The 13,089-nt window shown below is 43.8% G+C and overlaps 1 protein-coding gene across 2 annotated transcripts in view; it reads left to right on the top strand.

Annotated features, from left to right (window-relative positions):
• Nucleotides 1-13,089, top strand: part of LOC140191143 (PDZ domain-containing protein GIPC1-like) — a 61,080-nt gene that overhangs the window by 34,558 nt on the left and 13,433 nt on the right. For both annotated transcript variants that reach the window (XM_072248267.1, XM_072248266.1), the window contains one exon: nt 4,371-4,483. In XM_072248267.1, coding sequence (XP_072104368.1) covers nt 4,371-4,483 — 113 coding nt within the window. The remainder of the gene's footprint in view (nt 1-4,370; nt 4,484-13,089) is intronic.

The raw sequence follows: 13,089 nt of genomic DNA, 5'->3' as shown, positions 1-13,089 counted from the left end.
TCGTAGGGTGCCGTGCACAATCCTGATTTGATGGAGACAGACGTGAGAGCACGGAGGAACGTCTGTGAAACTCCTGAAATGCCTGTTTCGCTGCCGCTGCTACTGTGTGATCCTGAATCTCGGGAGGGGAAGACCCCGAGTCCTCGGCTTTGCTTGTTGCTCGGCAGCCGGGGCAGAGTCGAAGCACTCGGCAGAGGTGGTGCTCGGTGTCGGAAGGCTGGTCGGAGGCTCGAAGTTTTCGGACGGACTCAGAGTCGGCTGCGGTCGGGTGCTTCCAATACATGGGCAAGTTTGCGGTGCTTGGAGGTTCGTTACAGGGAGAGTTTCTCCCTTCTACTGTCTGCGTGAGATGATGGGGCTATCGGGACTTGAGACTTTTTTTTACCGTGCCCATCGTCTGCTCTTTATCAAATTACGGTATTGCTTTGCACTGTTGTAAGTGTGTTATAATTATGTGGTTTTGTCAGTTTTAGTCTTGGTTTGTCCTGTTTCTGTGATATCATACTGGAGGAACGTTGTATCATTTTTTTAATGCATGCATTTCTATAGACCGGTTAGCCTGACATCTGTGGTGGGAAAGATGCTGGAGTCAATTATAAAAGATGAAATTACGGCACATCTGGATAGCATTAACAGGATCGGTCTGAGTCAGCATGGATTTACGAAGGGGAAATCGCGCTTGACTAATCTCCTGGAATTTTTTGAGGATGTAACTATGAACATGGACAAGGGGGAGCCAGTGGATGTAGTGTACCTGGACTTTCAGAAAGCCTTTGATAAAGTCCCACATAGGAGATTAGTAGGCAAAATTAGGGCACATGGTATTGGGGGCAGAGTACTGACATGGATTGAAAATTGGCTGGCTGACAGAAAACAAAGAGTGGCGATTAACGGGTCCCTTTCGGAATGGCAGGCGGTGACCAGTGGGGTACCGCAGGGTTCAGTGCTGGGACCGCAGCTGTTTACAATATATATTAATTTAGATTATGAAGACACGTAGTCCCCTTTTATTGTCACTTAGTAATGCATGCATTAAGAAATAATACATCATCTCCTCCGGTGTGATATCACAAAACACAGGACAAACCAAGACTGAAAAAACTGACAAAACCACATAATTATACATATAGTTACAACAGTGCACAATACCATAACTTGATGAAGAAGTGCGTGAGCACAGTAAAGTTCAAAGTTTCTCAAATGTCCCACATCTCACGCAGACGGGAGAGGGAAGAAAAACTCTTCCTGCCATGCCGACCACAATCCGACTCTGAGTCATCCGAAAACTTCGAGCTCTGATCAGCTCTCCAACACCGAGTACTGAGCGGCATCTCTGTGCGAACGATTCAACCTCCTTCTCGGTCACCAAAAGCAGGCAAGGCTGGGGATTTTGAGGCCTCCCCTCCAAAAGATTTCTGACCACACAGTAACAACAGCAGCAGATGGGCGTTTCAGAAATTTCTCCAGATGTTCCTCTGTGCTTTCATGTCTATCTCCATCAAATCAGAAATTGTCCACGGCCCTTATTTAACAGATATGACATCATTTTTCACTGGAGAGTGTGACGAGAATACACATAAAATTAAGATGTTAGCTGTCCTGTGAGATCAGCAGTTGGTCTGCCACCTGTCCTCAGCGGAAGGAGAGATAAGGAACAATGAAGCAGCATCTGGAGATGTGTAATGAAGGGACGGGAGAGAGAGAGCTGTCTGGAGCGGCTCCCCCTTTGAACCCTGAACTGTTTGAAGTGATGGACAGGCGATACCCCAGCAGGGGGATAAAAGGGGACAGGTTCGCTAAGGCAAGACACACACGACACCCGAGGTAACGAGACCCTGGAAGCGGTGCGCCTCTCACGAGTCGGTGGGAAGTACCGGACCTTAAACGCACAGGGTGGAAAGGTACGATCAGTGGGAACCCGGTGTGTGTCCACCCTCGCTTGGGTGCCGGGTTCACTGAAGAGGATTGACTGCATCTAGAGGAGGGGTCACAGTCGGTGACCTCAGGTGACATCACAAAGAACCCGCCCGAAAGCTGCTTGTGAGCAATATCGCTGGTCTGTGAATGGAAGCCGTTTCTGAATGATCAGTCGTTCCCGTTCTCTCTCTCTCTCTCTCTCTCTCCCCCCACGTTGTCCATCGCCATGGCAACGATTACTGCGAACTGAACTATTAAATCGAACTGGACTTTTGTGTCACTTTGAAATTGGTCATTTACCCCTAGACAACAATAGAGCTTGATTGATGCTATTATCTTAATTCTGTGCACATGTGTGTTTATCATTGCTGAACTGTTGCATTTATTATCCTTTCGATTACTGTGTTGCTTGTTTATTTAATAAAACTTTCTTAGTTCTAGTAATCCAGACTCCAACTGAGTGATCCATTTCTGCTGGTTTGGCAACCCAGTTCCGGGGTACGTAACAAGAGCTGCGCACGTGCGGTGCACTGCTATCTTCTCCTCCCGCCATCCCGCCATATATTAATGATTTAGATGAGGGAATTAAAAGTAACATTAGCAAATTTGCCGATGACACAAAGCTGGGTGGCAGTGCGAAATGTGAGGAGGATGTTATGAGAATGCAGGGTGACTTGGACAGGCTGGGTGAGTGGGCAGATGCATGGCAGATGCAGTTTAATGTGGATAAATGTGAGGTTATCCACTTTGGTAAGAATGGGAAGGCAGATTATTATTTAAATGGAGTCAAGTTAGGAAAAGGGGAAGTACAACGAGATCTAGGTGTTCTTGTACATCAGTCACTGAAAGCAAGCATTCAAGTACAGCAGACAGTGAAGAAAGCTAATGGTATGCTGGCCTTCATAACAAGGGGAATTGAGTATAAGAGCAAAGAAGTCCTTCTGAAGCTGTGCCGGGCCCTGGTGGGACCACACCTGGAGTACTGTGTGCAGTTTTGGTCTCCAAATTTGAGGAAAGACATTCTTGCTGTTGAGGGAGTGCAGCGTAGGTTCACAAGGTTAATTCCTGGGATGGCGGGACTGTCATATGTCGAAAGATTGGAGCGACTGGGCTTGTATACTCTGGAATTTAGAAGGCTGAGAGGGGATCTTATTGAAACATATAAGATTATTAAGGGATTGGACACGCTGGAGGCAGGAAGCATGTTCCTGCTGATGGGTGAGTCCAGAACCAGAGGCCACAGTTTAAGAATAAGGGGTAGGCCATTTAGAACGGAGTTGAGGAAAAACTTTTTCACCCAGAGAGTGGTGGATGTATGGAATACTCTCCCCCAGAAGGCTGTGGAGGCCAAGTCTCTGGATGCTATCAAGAAAGAGACGGATAGAGCTCTTAAAGATAGCGGAATCAAAGGTTATGGGGATAAGGCAGGAACTGGATACTGATTGTGGATGATCAGCTATGATCACAGTGAATAGTGATGCTGGCTCGAAGGGCCGAATGGCCTACTCCTGCACCTATTGCCTATTGACAATAAACGAGGACTGAGTGTCCTCATAATCTAATAATCTAATCTAATACTTTGAATTTTTGATTCTTTCACCATTTGAAATAATTTTTCATTTACAGTCTAAATCCCAATTTGAACACATTCACAGATCATTGTCTGGCTGATCTAAATTGGCTCCCAGTTAGGGAGTGTTCTACTATTAATTTTCTAATCCTTGTTTTCAAATCTTTCCACAGCACCTTGTTCATTTGTGTTCTTACAGTGCTAATACCTTTGTACTTGTTCCATTTTGGCTTGATTGCTGGCATATTTAATCACTTCCATGTCGGCGGTCTGTCTTCAATGGCTAATACCTTTTAACTTGAGAATTTGTTTCATAAACTCTGCTCCCTCTTTTTCACTTGATCCACTTCAAAGGCTATTTTTTTAACCAAGTAGCAAATCTAATACCTCCAGGCATGTTGCAATGACAAATTTTATCTGATAACATTTCCATAAAGTACCTTGTTTTATGTTAAAGCTATCAAAATGTAAGTGTGAGAATTTTGTGCATTTGTGCTACAAGCCAGCTTTTGAACTGAATGGTTGCCCCACTTCCTCAATCCATTTTTCAGTGGCATTTTACTATATCAGCTAACCAGCAAGTGACTGTCAACAGATGTTCAGCCACAAGGTCAAAACAGTGGGCTGGTTTTGGAAAGTTATTGAATTGTAATCGCAGCTGTTCCTCCTCAGATGTTGCCTGCTCTACCCTGCATCCTCTGAGCAATTTTCTTTATCTTTGTCTATGTAATTAACCAGTGCCCAATCATTCTGGATTTTGGCCTGAAGTGGAGGGTTGTGCTGGTTTGAAAGTGTTCTGACTTGGTGTAGTTGTGACTTCCCAAGAACCAAGCTGTTGTATGTTTTGATGCGTAATGCTTATCATTATTTGCCTCTCTTACAGACATGATAAGTCAGCGTGGCAAAGGGGGAAAATCTGCATCAGGTGGGCAGCTGGGTACTGGAAAAGGAACACTACGTCTACGGGCAAAAGGTGTAGCCACTGTGGAGGAAGAGGTAGGCTGTTTCATGTTGACTCTTTGAAATAGCTTGGATGTTTTTCTCGGTTCAGTGATGGGAAAGAGTAGTGGGATATGATTTTAGGGTCGTACAACATGGAAATAGGCTGTTCAAGATGCCCATCCATGTTTGGGTGATGTGCCAGTGTTTGGCCCATAACCTTAAACCTTTTCTATTCACGTACCTGCCTGGGTTACTTTCCTCAATGGCTGCACTTTCCAAATACATAATACCCTTTTTGTTGGGGGCGGGGGGGGGAGGATAAAAGAAACAGTTATATACCTCTCAAGTTCCTATTAAATCTTTCCCTTCCTACTTTAAATCCATGTCTTCTATTTCGTCATTCCCAAAAACTGGAAAAAAGACTGTGCCTTCACCCTATTCATGGTCCACCTAATTTATATACCTCTAAGATATCTGTCTCCTACACTCCAAGGAATAAAATCCTAGCCTGCCCAAACTCCCCTTACTAAGGTGCTTTCCTTATTTGCCATCCTGTATCATTCTTGTTAGACGGTCACATTTGGCAGGGTTCAGGTGTGATTACTTTGTCATGAATTTGTGGTTTCTGGGAACTTGTTTTCATACTTAAATGTTCATGACTCTGATATTTTGATCTTGATCAGTGTGAGTTACACTATCCCTAGAAATATTCTGAGTATGTAAATCAATAAAAGTGGTCAGAGGAAATCAGTTGCAGTCCAAAAGGGAAAGTTATTTATAGAGACTGGCTGCATCCATCTTCATCCACAAAGAATATGCTTTTGGAACCTCAGGAAAAAGATGTAATTGAGTTTGTTTTTGTAGGGCTAAAATAGAGGGGTTGTGTGAAAGTCAAAGCATTTGAAAGAGGGGGAACATATTTTGAAAGGCTGAGTATATCAGAGCATTTTGAGCAGATGAATCACCTGATTGAGATGGAATGCAATTTTTGTTACGGGAATTGAGGGAACAAATTGTAGCAGTGCCAGCCAAATGTGCACACATTTCCAAATGGTACCTGGGGACTGAAAAATTGCAAATGTTACAGCCTTCAATTAAAAGTGTAGGTTCAACCCAATTAAACCAGTCAGATTTAGCTCCACAGTTGGAAAAGTTGGAGAAATGTCAAGCAGAGAATTAGCAATCACTTGGATGTGGAGACTGATTTGCATGAAGCTGACTTAAATTATAGACAAAGTGTACTTTGATAGAGATTTTTGATGACGCAGTAGAGTAGATGACAGAAATATGATTGATGTGCGTAGACTTTCAAAAGCCATTTGATAAGTTGCCATGCAATAGGCTTGTTATCAAGATTGAAGCCCATGGAATAAATGAGGCGGTGTAAACAGAATGTTGGCTTGGTAACTGGTTAGAATCGCATGTAGGGTGCTGGGTAGACATGAAAGGTGTATGGGGTGCAATTTCCAAATCTGAGATGACACAAAATTTGGTGATGTAATGACTGGGAGATGGGTAGTAATAGATTTAGAGGTACAGAGGTCTGCTCATGGTTTGGGTGAATTAGTGGCAGATGAAATTCAGTACTAAGAAAATGTGAAGTGTCACAAAATGGCAGGAGGTATTGAACACGCAATATTAAGTTGAGTGCACAATTTATTTTTAAGAAAAGGTAAATGTTATATTATGGGTGAATAGTTTATTGAAAGTGGTTGAATGCATTCAGGAGCCTGGGTTTTTAGGAGTAACAGTTGTAGCAGAGCAAGGAAATCATTGTGGCAACATTGATGTGGCAACAAATGAAGTATTGTGTTCAATTCTGGTTACAACTCTTAAGGATGTTGCAAAGACTTTGGAAATGATAAGGGGCTTGCCGAAATGAACCTGGGGACTGGTTACAGAGATGCATTGGAGAAGTGTGGTTGTTTTCCGAATAAAGGAGTTGAAGAGATTTTAAATGGTCAAGAATGTAGAGAAAGTTGTGTCCTTTGGGGATGTCAAGGCCTAAGGGATATCAAATGATAACTGACAAATGAAATTCTTCTTGCATAGTGAATGATTAAAGTCCAGAGTATATTGCTGGTGTTATAGAGGAAGCAGGCTCAATTGCAGGGTTTGAAAAGGAACTGCTTAAGTATCTGAAAGGAAGAATTTGCAAGGTCACGGAGAGAGTGGAGGAATAAGACCAATTTGGTGCTTATCCTGGAGCTACAACAAAAAGGAGCTTTGGCACAATGAGACATATTTGGATGAATACATGGATAGATATAGTTTAGAGAAGGGGTTCCCAACTTGGGGTCCATAAACCCCTTGGTTAATGGTAGGGGTCCATAGCTTAAAAATGGTTGGGGACCCCTGATTTAGAGGGATACAGAACAAATAGGACGAGCTTAAGTGGGCACTTTGGTCAGCATGGGCAAAGGGCCTGTTTCCATGCTATATTACTCTGACTCTTATACAACTATCACAAAAAAATTATTTTTTTAAGGTGTTTATTTCCTACTTATGTTTAAAATGTCTATCACATGGAACCAGTATGAGCTTGGTCTCGCCTATCCCTCTCTCTTGGCCTTCAGTCCTGTTCACATTCCAAGGTCTGTGCTCCTTCCGTTCTCGCCTGGTTTCCCACAAATTAATGCCGTCCTTTCAAATGCCCTGAACCTTGGAGTTCCTCTTTGAAACCTCTCTGACTGTACATGCAGGTCTTTAAAGATGTGTCTTAAAACTTATATTTTAAGTTTTTGGTCATCATCTTTAATATCTCTTCATGGATTGATGTAAATTCTTTTGTCGGTGCCTCTCCCCTGCACTGGGATATTGTGTAGCAAAACAAATGTGCTATGGAAAGGGTCATATGCCATGTTTTAAGAATTTGCATGCATTAGGGTTTAGCTGTGGTGCGTTGGTGTGCCATGCAACAAAAAAGCAACATTCAATGATTGTAAACAATTATATAAAAATAATGTTGAAGTATGGATGTGGAATAAAGTGTGCATAAATATATAAATGCCAGCATGTGTTTACAGTTTATTGCAGTGACTGGGGTAGCTAGAGAGTGGTGGGGTAAGTTGTATTAATATAAACCCAGTTTCAAGGGGCGCATTGTCAGTCATGGGTTAACACGACTACCCTGCAACTGTTGGAAAGGACCAATGTGGTAGCAACTGGAATTGAAATGTTCAGTTGCTGTTGGTGCTTGTGAGCCCTTTCAGTGTTTTTTTTTGCATTCTGCTGTTGTGGGAGCTGGTATCAGGATAACACAGGCTCAATGATACAGATCATGTGATAGGATTTTATTCTACGTTACTCTGGGATTAAAAGTACATGTTGAATTAAATGTTTCTTGGAAATCTTTTAGTCGTAAGTTACAAAAATGAGCAACTAGTTAAAACTTCTCTGAGATCATAAGACATGGTAGCGGAGTTAGGCCATGCAGCCCATCAGGTCTGCTCTGTCATTCCATCCTGACTTATTTATTATCCCTCTCAAACCCAATCTTCTTTGTCATCCTTGCTAATTAATCATCTATCAACTTCTGCTTTAATTATACCCAATGAGAGGCCTCCACAGCTATCTGTGGCACTGTATTTTACAGTTTCACTGCTTACTGGCTAAAGAAATTCCACCTCATCTGTTTTAAAGGGGTGTCCTTCTACTGAGGCTGTGCCCTCTGGCCCTAGACTCGTTCTTTGAATTGCCAGCAAGTACAGGCCCAGAGCCCTCAAACTCCAGTCATACATCTGTCATTTCTGGGATCATTCTCATGAACCTCCTCCAGCACATCCTTTCTTAGATAAGGCCCCCAAAACTGCTCACAGTTCTCTGTCTGGTCTGACCAATGCCATTTAAAGTCTCAGCTATAAGGTCAGAGTTTACAGAAGAAGTGAGGGTAGAATTTTGGGTGCCAGGGTTGAAAGGGAAATTGTAGGGAGCAGGGGCAGATGACGATGGTGAGTCCTAAGCCATCGTGCCAAGACTGTGTTACAACCTGATCAGGTGTTTAATTGCCCATGGAGGTCAGGTATTTGGGTATATTTGAAGCAGAGCTTGATAGGTTCTCTATTACTAAGGGCATCTATGGTTCTGGGGAGAGGGCAGGAGAATGGGGTTGAGAGTGAAGATGAATCATCCATGATGGAATAGTGGAGCGGAGTTGATGGGCCCAGTGGCCAAATTCTGCTCCTGTGTCTTGTAGTCATATGGACCTGCGCTCAGTGTTGACACAGGTCATTTGCTTTAGCTGCTTATTTTCTTCATTCTCTTTCCTGTTCCTGCATTTGTAGTGTAGTGGTTAGCACAATGTTTTACCCGAATCCAACGACCCCGATTCAATTCCTGCCACTGCCTGTAAGGAGTTTGTATATTCTCCCCATCGTTCGTGAGCCAGGACCCCAAATTTGGGCCACCGGTACCATCTGGGGGGAATAATTCTTAGTGATTTTTGGCAAGGTATACACCCCTAGTGCTAGAAAATGTGATAGGATTGCAGCGATGGTAGCTTTCTGTGAGGGGGACTGGGAGTTGCACCTCCATACTATGAGAACCATGGTCCCATGGTGCTTTGCCTATGATAAGATGAATTATACCAGGTACCTGTCCCCTTACTTTGCTCAGATGATGAACCTCCCGGAGAAGAATCCTCCTGTGTATGAGGCCTTCAAGACAGGCCAATTCTCAGTGCAGCTGTCACATAACAACCCCTTTGGGCAGATCCCTGTGGACCAGGCTATTGAAGCCACAGTGAACAAAGACACACAGACTCCTGGGGGCACATCACAGTACCACCTCAGATGGTACCTACCAACCAACCGTACTGGCTCACGGACTACCATGACTGCATGGGTTTCCTCTAGTGATCTACAGTCCAAAATCTACCAGTTGTTAGGTTAATTGGTCATTATAAATTGTTCCGTGACTAGGCTAGGATTAAATTGGTGGTTGCTGAGCGGTACGACACAAAAGTCTGGAAGGGGCTATTCCGTATCTCAATAAATAATGAAGATATTGGATTTATGCTGTCTATTTAAAAACTTATTCAACTTAATTTTCTGGCTCCTGCATGCGGTCTGATTTTTGGTTTGGGTAATTGCTGTATCATGTCACATCTCCACTTGTATTCATATACTTGGCTCTTGTTGAACTTTACTGAAATAAAAACAATGTAAATGAGTTAGTCATCCAGCAGACTAATGGTTTGGATCTTGACCCTAAATTGGAAAGGGCATGGCATCTGACCCATTAAATTGGTTCAATGCAACAATTATTCCTTAGTTGCAGGTGAATGCAACATTCTTAATGCCTCCAGCACTTTTTCTAAATTTTATTTGCCCACTCAGTGTACATGTGTATATGCACTCAGTGGCCACTTTATTAGGTACATCCAGTGAACCCTGTGTAGTCTTGTGCTTCAGTAGCCCATCCACTTCAATGTTTGACGTGTGCGTTCGGAGATGCTCTTCTGCAGTGGTCCCCAACCTCCGTGCTGCGGTCCGATACATTGCGGCGAAGAATGCAGGGGTGCAGCGGTAACTGGGACGCACCCAACACGTCTTTAAGAAAAAAACCAAAATAAACAAGCTAATTAATTAGGTGCTGCCTGGCATGTAAATGTCGGCCCAGATCAGAGGCGATTGCCGATTCCGTGAGAGGTCGCTAGGGGTTCCATGAGAGATCATGTTTAAAAAAAAATTGTTTTTTTGAACTTGGTGGAACACACGATGCAAGCGCTCACAGTTAGAGATCTCTCAGTCCAGTCTGGCAGTACGTAGTAGGACCCTGTTTATTTGCTGGAGTCCATTCTCAGTTTTTAACATGAGGTAGGGAAGGCTGTTGATGATTGGTGAGTGCTGTATTGCACGGAGGGGAGGACGGTAGTGAATGGACTCGCCCAACTGTGACATCAGCCTCTCCTTCCTGAGTTACCTCCCCGAGCATCTGTTTGTGTTCCCTTATGGGAGGGAACAAACTCATTCTAAAGATGGTCCAGTGTGGCGATTGTTGAGGAGGATTCTAGGCCTCGCCCTACAGACAATTCTGATAAGGTTAATGATGAAGAACTACAAACTTCTGAGTCATTTCACTGCTCTAGTGCAACAATGGTAACAAAAGTTTTTACAGAACTATGAAAGTTTATTTACACAAATACACAAAATACAAACATTAAGTATTTACAAGAGATAAATTCAAGTTAAAATATGATTGCTACTGTCAATAAAAGTCAATTCCCTGGAGGGCCCACTACTCCTGGAAATCCTCCACTGTACCCATTGTGACCATATGTCTCCTCTCAAAGGACAGCCAGGCACAAACGTATCCTTGGAAGATGGGCAAGCAATCAGCTCAGGAAGAGCCCTTGATTTTCCACTGCCTAGACCCGTGAATGGCCATCTTGGCCGAGCCCAAAAGCAAGCCCACCAGTAGATTCTCCTCGCAAACCATCCCGTTCCATACTGGGTGCCCGTAGATGAGGAGTGTGGGGCTGAAGTGCAACCAGAATCTGAGCAGCGGCTCTTTCAGATGCTCAAACAGGTTACAACCTCTCTCACTCCTTATAAGCGTAGTACACTGACTCCTCCCGGTCACAGAATGGACAGGTGGATGGAGTGTCAGAAAACCTGTTGTACAGTACTGTCCTATGCAACATCTTCCATCCCAGGTCCTAATGCCCAGAGGAAGGACCCCAAAACAGAGAGATTTCCACGGGGGGCCACCTGTGCGCCGGATGGTAAAACAGACCATCCAGACGAGTCTGGTTGGCAGATGAAGGCAAGAAAGTAAAATGCGTTCGGGAGCAGTCCGTACAAGAAATGCTTCGAGCATCACGGAAGGGCATGGTGAGAGACCTCTCCCGGGTGTATCCAAGGGCCTGGGTCTGATGAGCACTTCTGGCCCATCAAGTGGTGATGCAGCTGGAATACCTCCACTTCCCTGAGCCCCTTTGACACCCACCATGATAAGATGGGGACCAATCCCCCTCACAGCCAGAGCACCTTCCCCCACCAGTGCAGGAGCACCCTGTCTGGATGAGACTAGGCCCCATACCCTCAACAACTCTCAGTAAAAGCGAAGCAGTTCCCTCAGAGTGGCGTGGCTGATGCTGTCCACTGCAAGCTGCGTGCGCTCTTGCAGGCGGTCCCAGGTGGAGAAAGTGCTTTGCCAGTGCATGCCATCTTGGAAGTATGGCATTGTACAGGTATCTCTGCAGGTTCCTAAGATGGAGGGTCACCAGCTGAGTGCTCTCACACACCAGTGATTGACTACCTTCCGCGATCGGAAGAATCAGGACTACAGCAGAGACTGGGGCACAGGAGGCACTCAGAAATCGTCCACCAGCCTCTTCTAGGTCCTGGAGGCAGAAACAGTGGGTGGGACTTGAGAAATCAGCCAGTAACTTATCTTTACAATGAAAGCTACTTATCAATGGGTTTTACATGGACTGGTGATCCAAGCTGTCCTATTCTATTATACCTAGTCTTTGGAAAACAATTTACAAATATAGTAATGGCTCCAGCAAAACAGAAAAGACACAACTACAAGTCACAGCCGTATGACACATAAAAATGTTGATTATTTTAAATGAGTATTGGAATCTCAAAACAAGCAGATTAAAGCTTTTGAAAATAAAGTCATAGTCAGTAAAAGGATTCAGAAAGCAAGTTATTTAGTAGCTTTAAGACCAGTTCACTCAAGAACTTTTTTAAAGCACACCAAGGATTATTCTGGGGTCAGCCTGCAAGTGTCACCATGCTTCCAGTGCCAACATAGCACGCCCACAACTCACTAACCCTAACTATGTCTTAACAATGTGGGAGGAAACCAATGCAGTTAAAGAGAATGTGCATACTCCTTGCAGACAGCAGTGGGGATGGAGCCCTGTTCGATGATTGCTGGCACTGTAAAGGATTGTGCCTAACCGCTTTGCTACTATGCTGTAGGTGGTGTTGAGGCGAGCAAAGCTTGCATTTATACATTGCCGTCCATGTCTTGAGAATGTCCCAAAACTATTTGGTCAATTGAATAATTTGAGATGCACTCTCTGTTGAAGTTTGGGATAATGTGGCAATAAATTTGTGAGCAGCAAGCTCCTGCTCACTGTGATCTTTGTGTTAGGCAGGCAGCATCAGGTTTAATTGTTGTCCTCTCTACAGTTGCTTTTGGGTATTTTCAGCACTTCAGTTTTAGAATACGTTTCCAGCGGTTCTATTCTTGGATTATATTCATGAGGGTCTTTTTGGTTGAGGAATAGACACTGGACGGGATACCTCTGCTGTCCTGGTAAACAGCACAGCATTCCATGTGCTATTTCAGAGGGCAGAGTGGCCTTTGGTTTAATACTCCAGTTATCTAACAGTGAAGCAGCAAATGTATTAGAGTTGGCAAACATTGCAGTTTTGTGTTTGTTTTTGTGTGGTATTCAGAAGCATAACACCGCAAATGACTGAGGGTACAGGATGAAAAGCTGACAAATCACAAGGCGATATTTGAGGGAAATGAATAGGAATGTGGCTTTTCCTGGGTGTGGAGCAAATTAGCTACCAAATTTTCTTCATGCTTTTATCACCATGTACATAAATGTGTTGTTTTCACTGAAGTTGCCTTGTTTTTCCTATTTTCTGATGTTTGCTCTTGTTTGTTGATTTGCTGGATACTGTTCGTTTTTA

Source organism: Mobula birostris, chromosome 32, assembly GCF_030028105.1.
Source record: "Mobula birostris isolate sMobBir1 chromosome 32, sMobBir1.hap1, whole genome shotgun sequence".
Taxonomy (NCBI): domain Eukaryota; kingdom Metazoa; phylum Chordata; class Chondrichthyes; order Myliobatiformes; family Myliobatidae; genus Mobula; species Mobula birostris.
The sequence above is the reverse complement of the archived record's forward strand: the minus strand, read 5'-3'. Positions and strand labels throughout refer to the sequence as shown.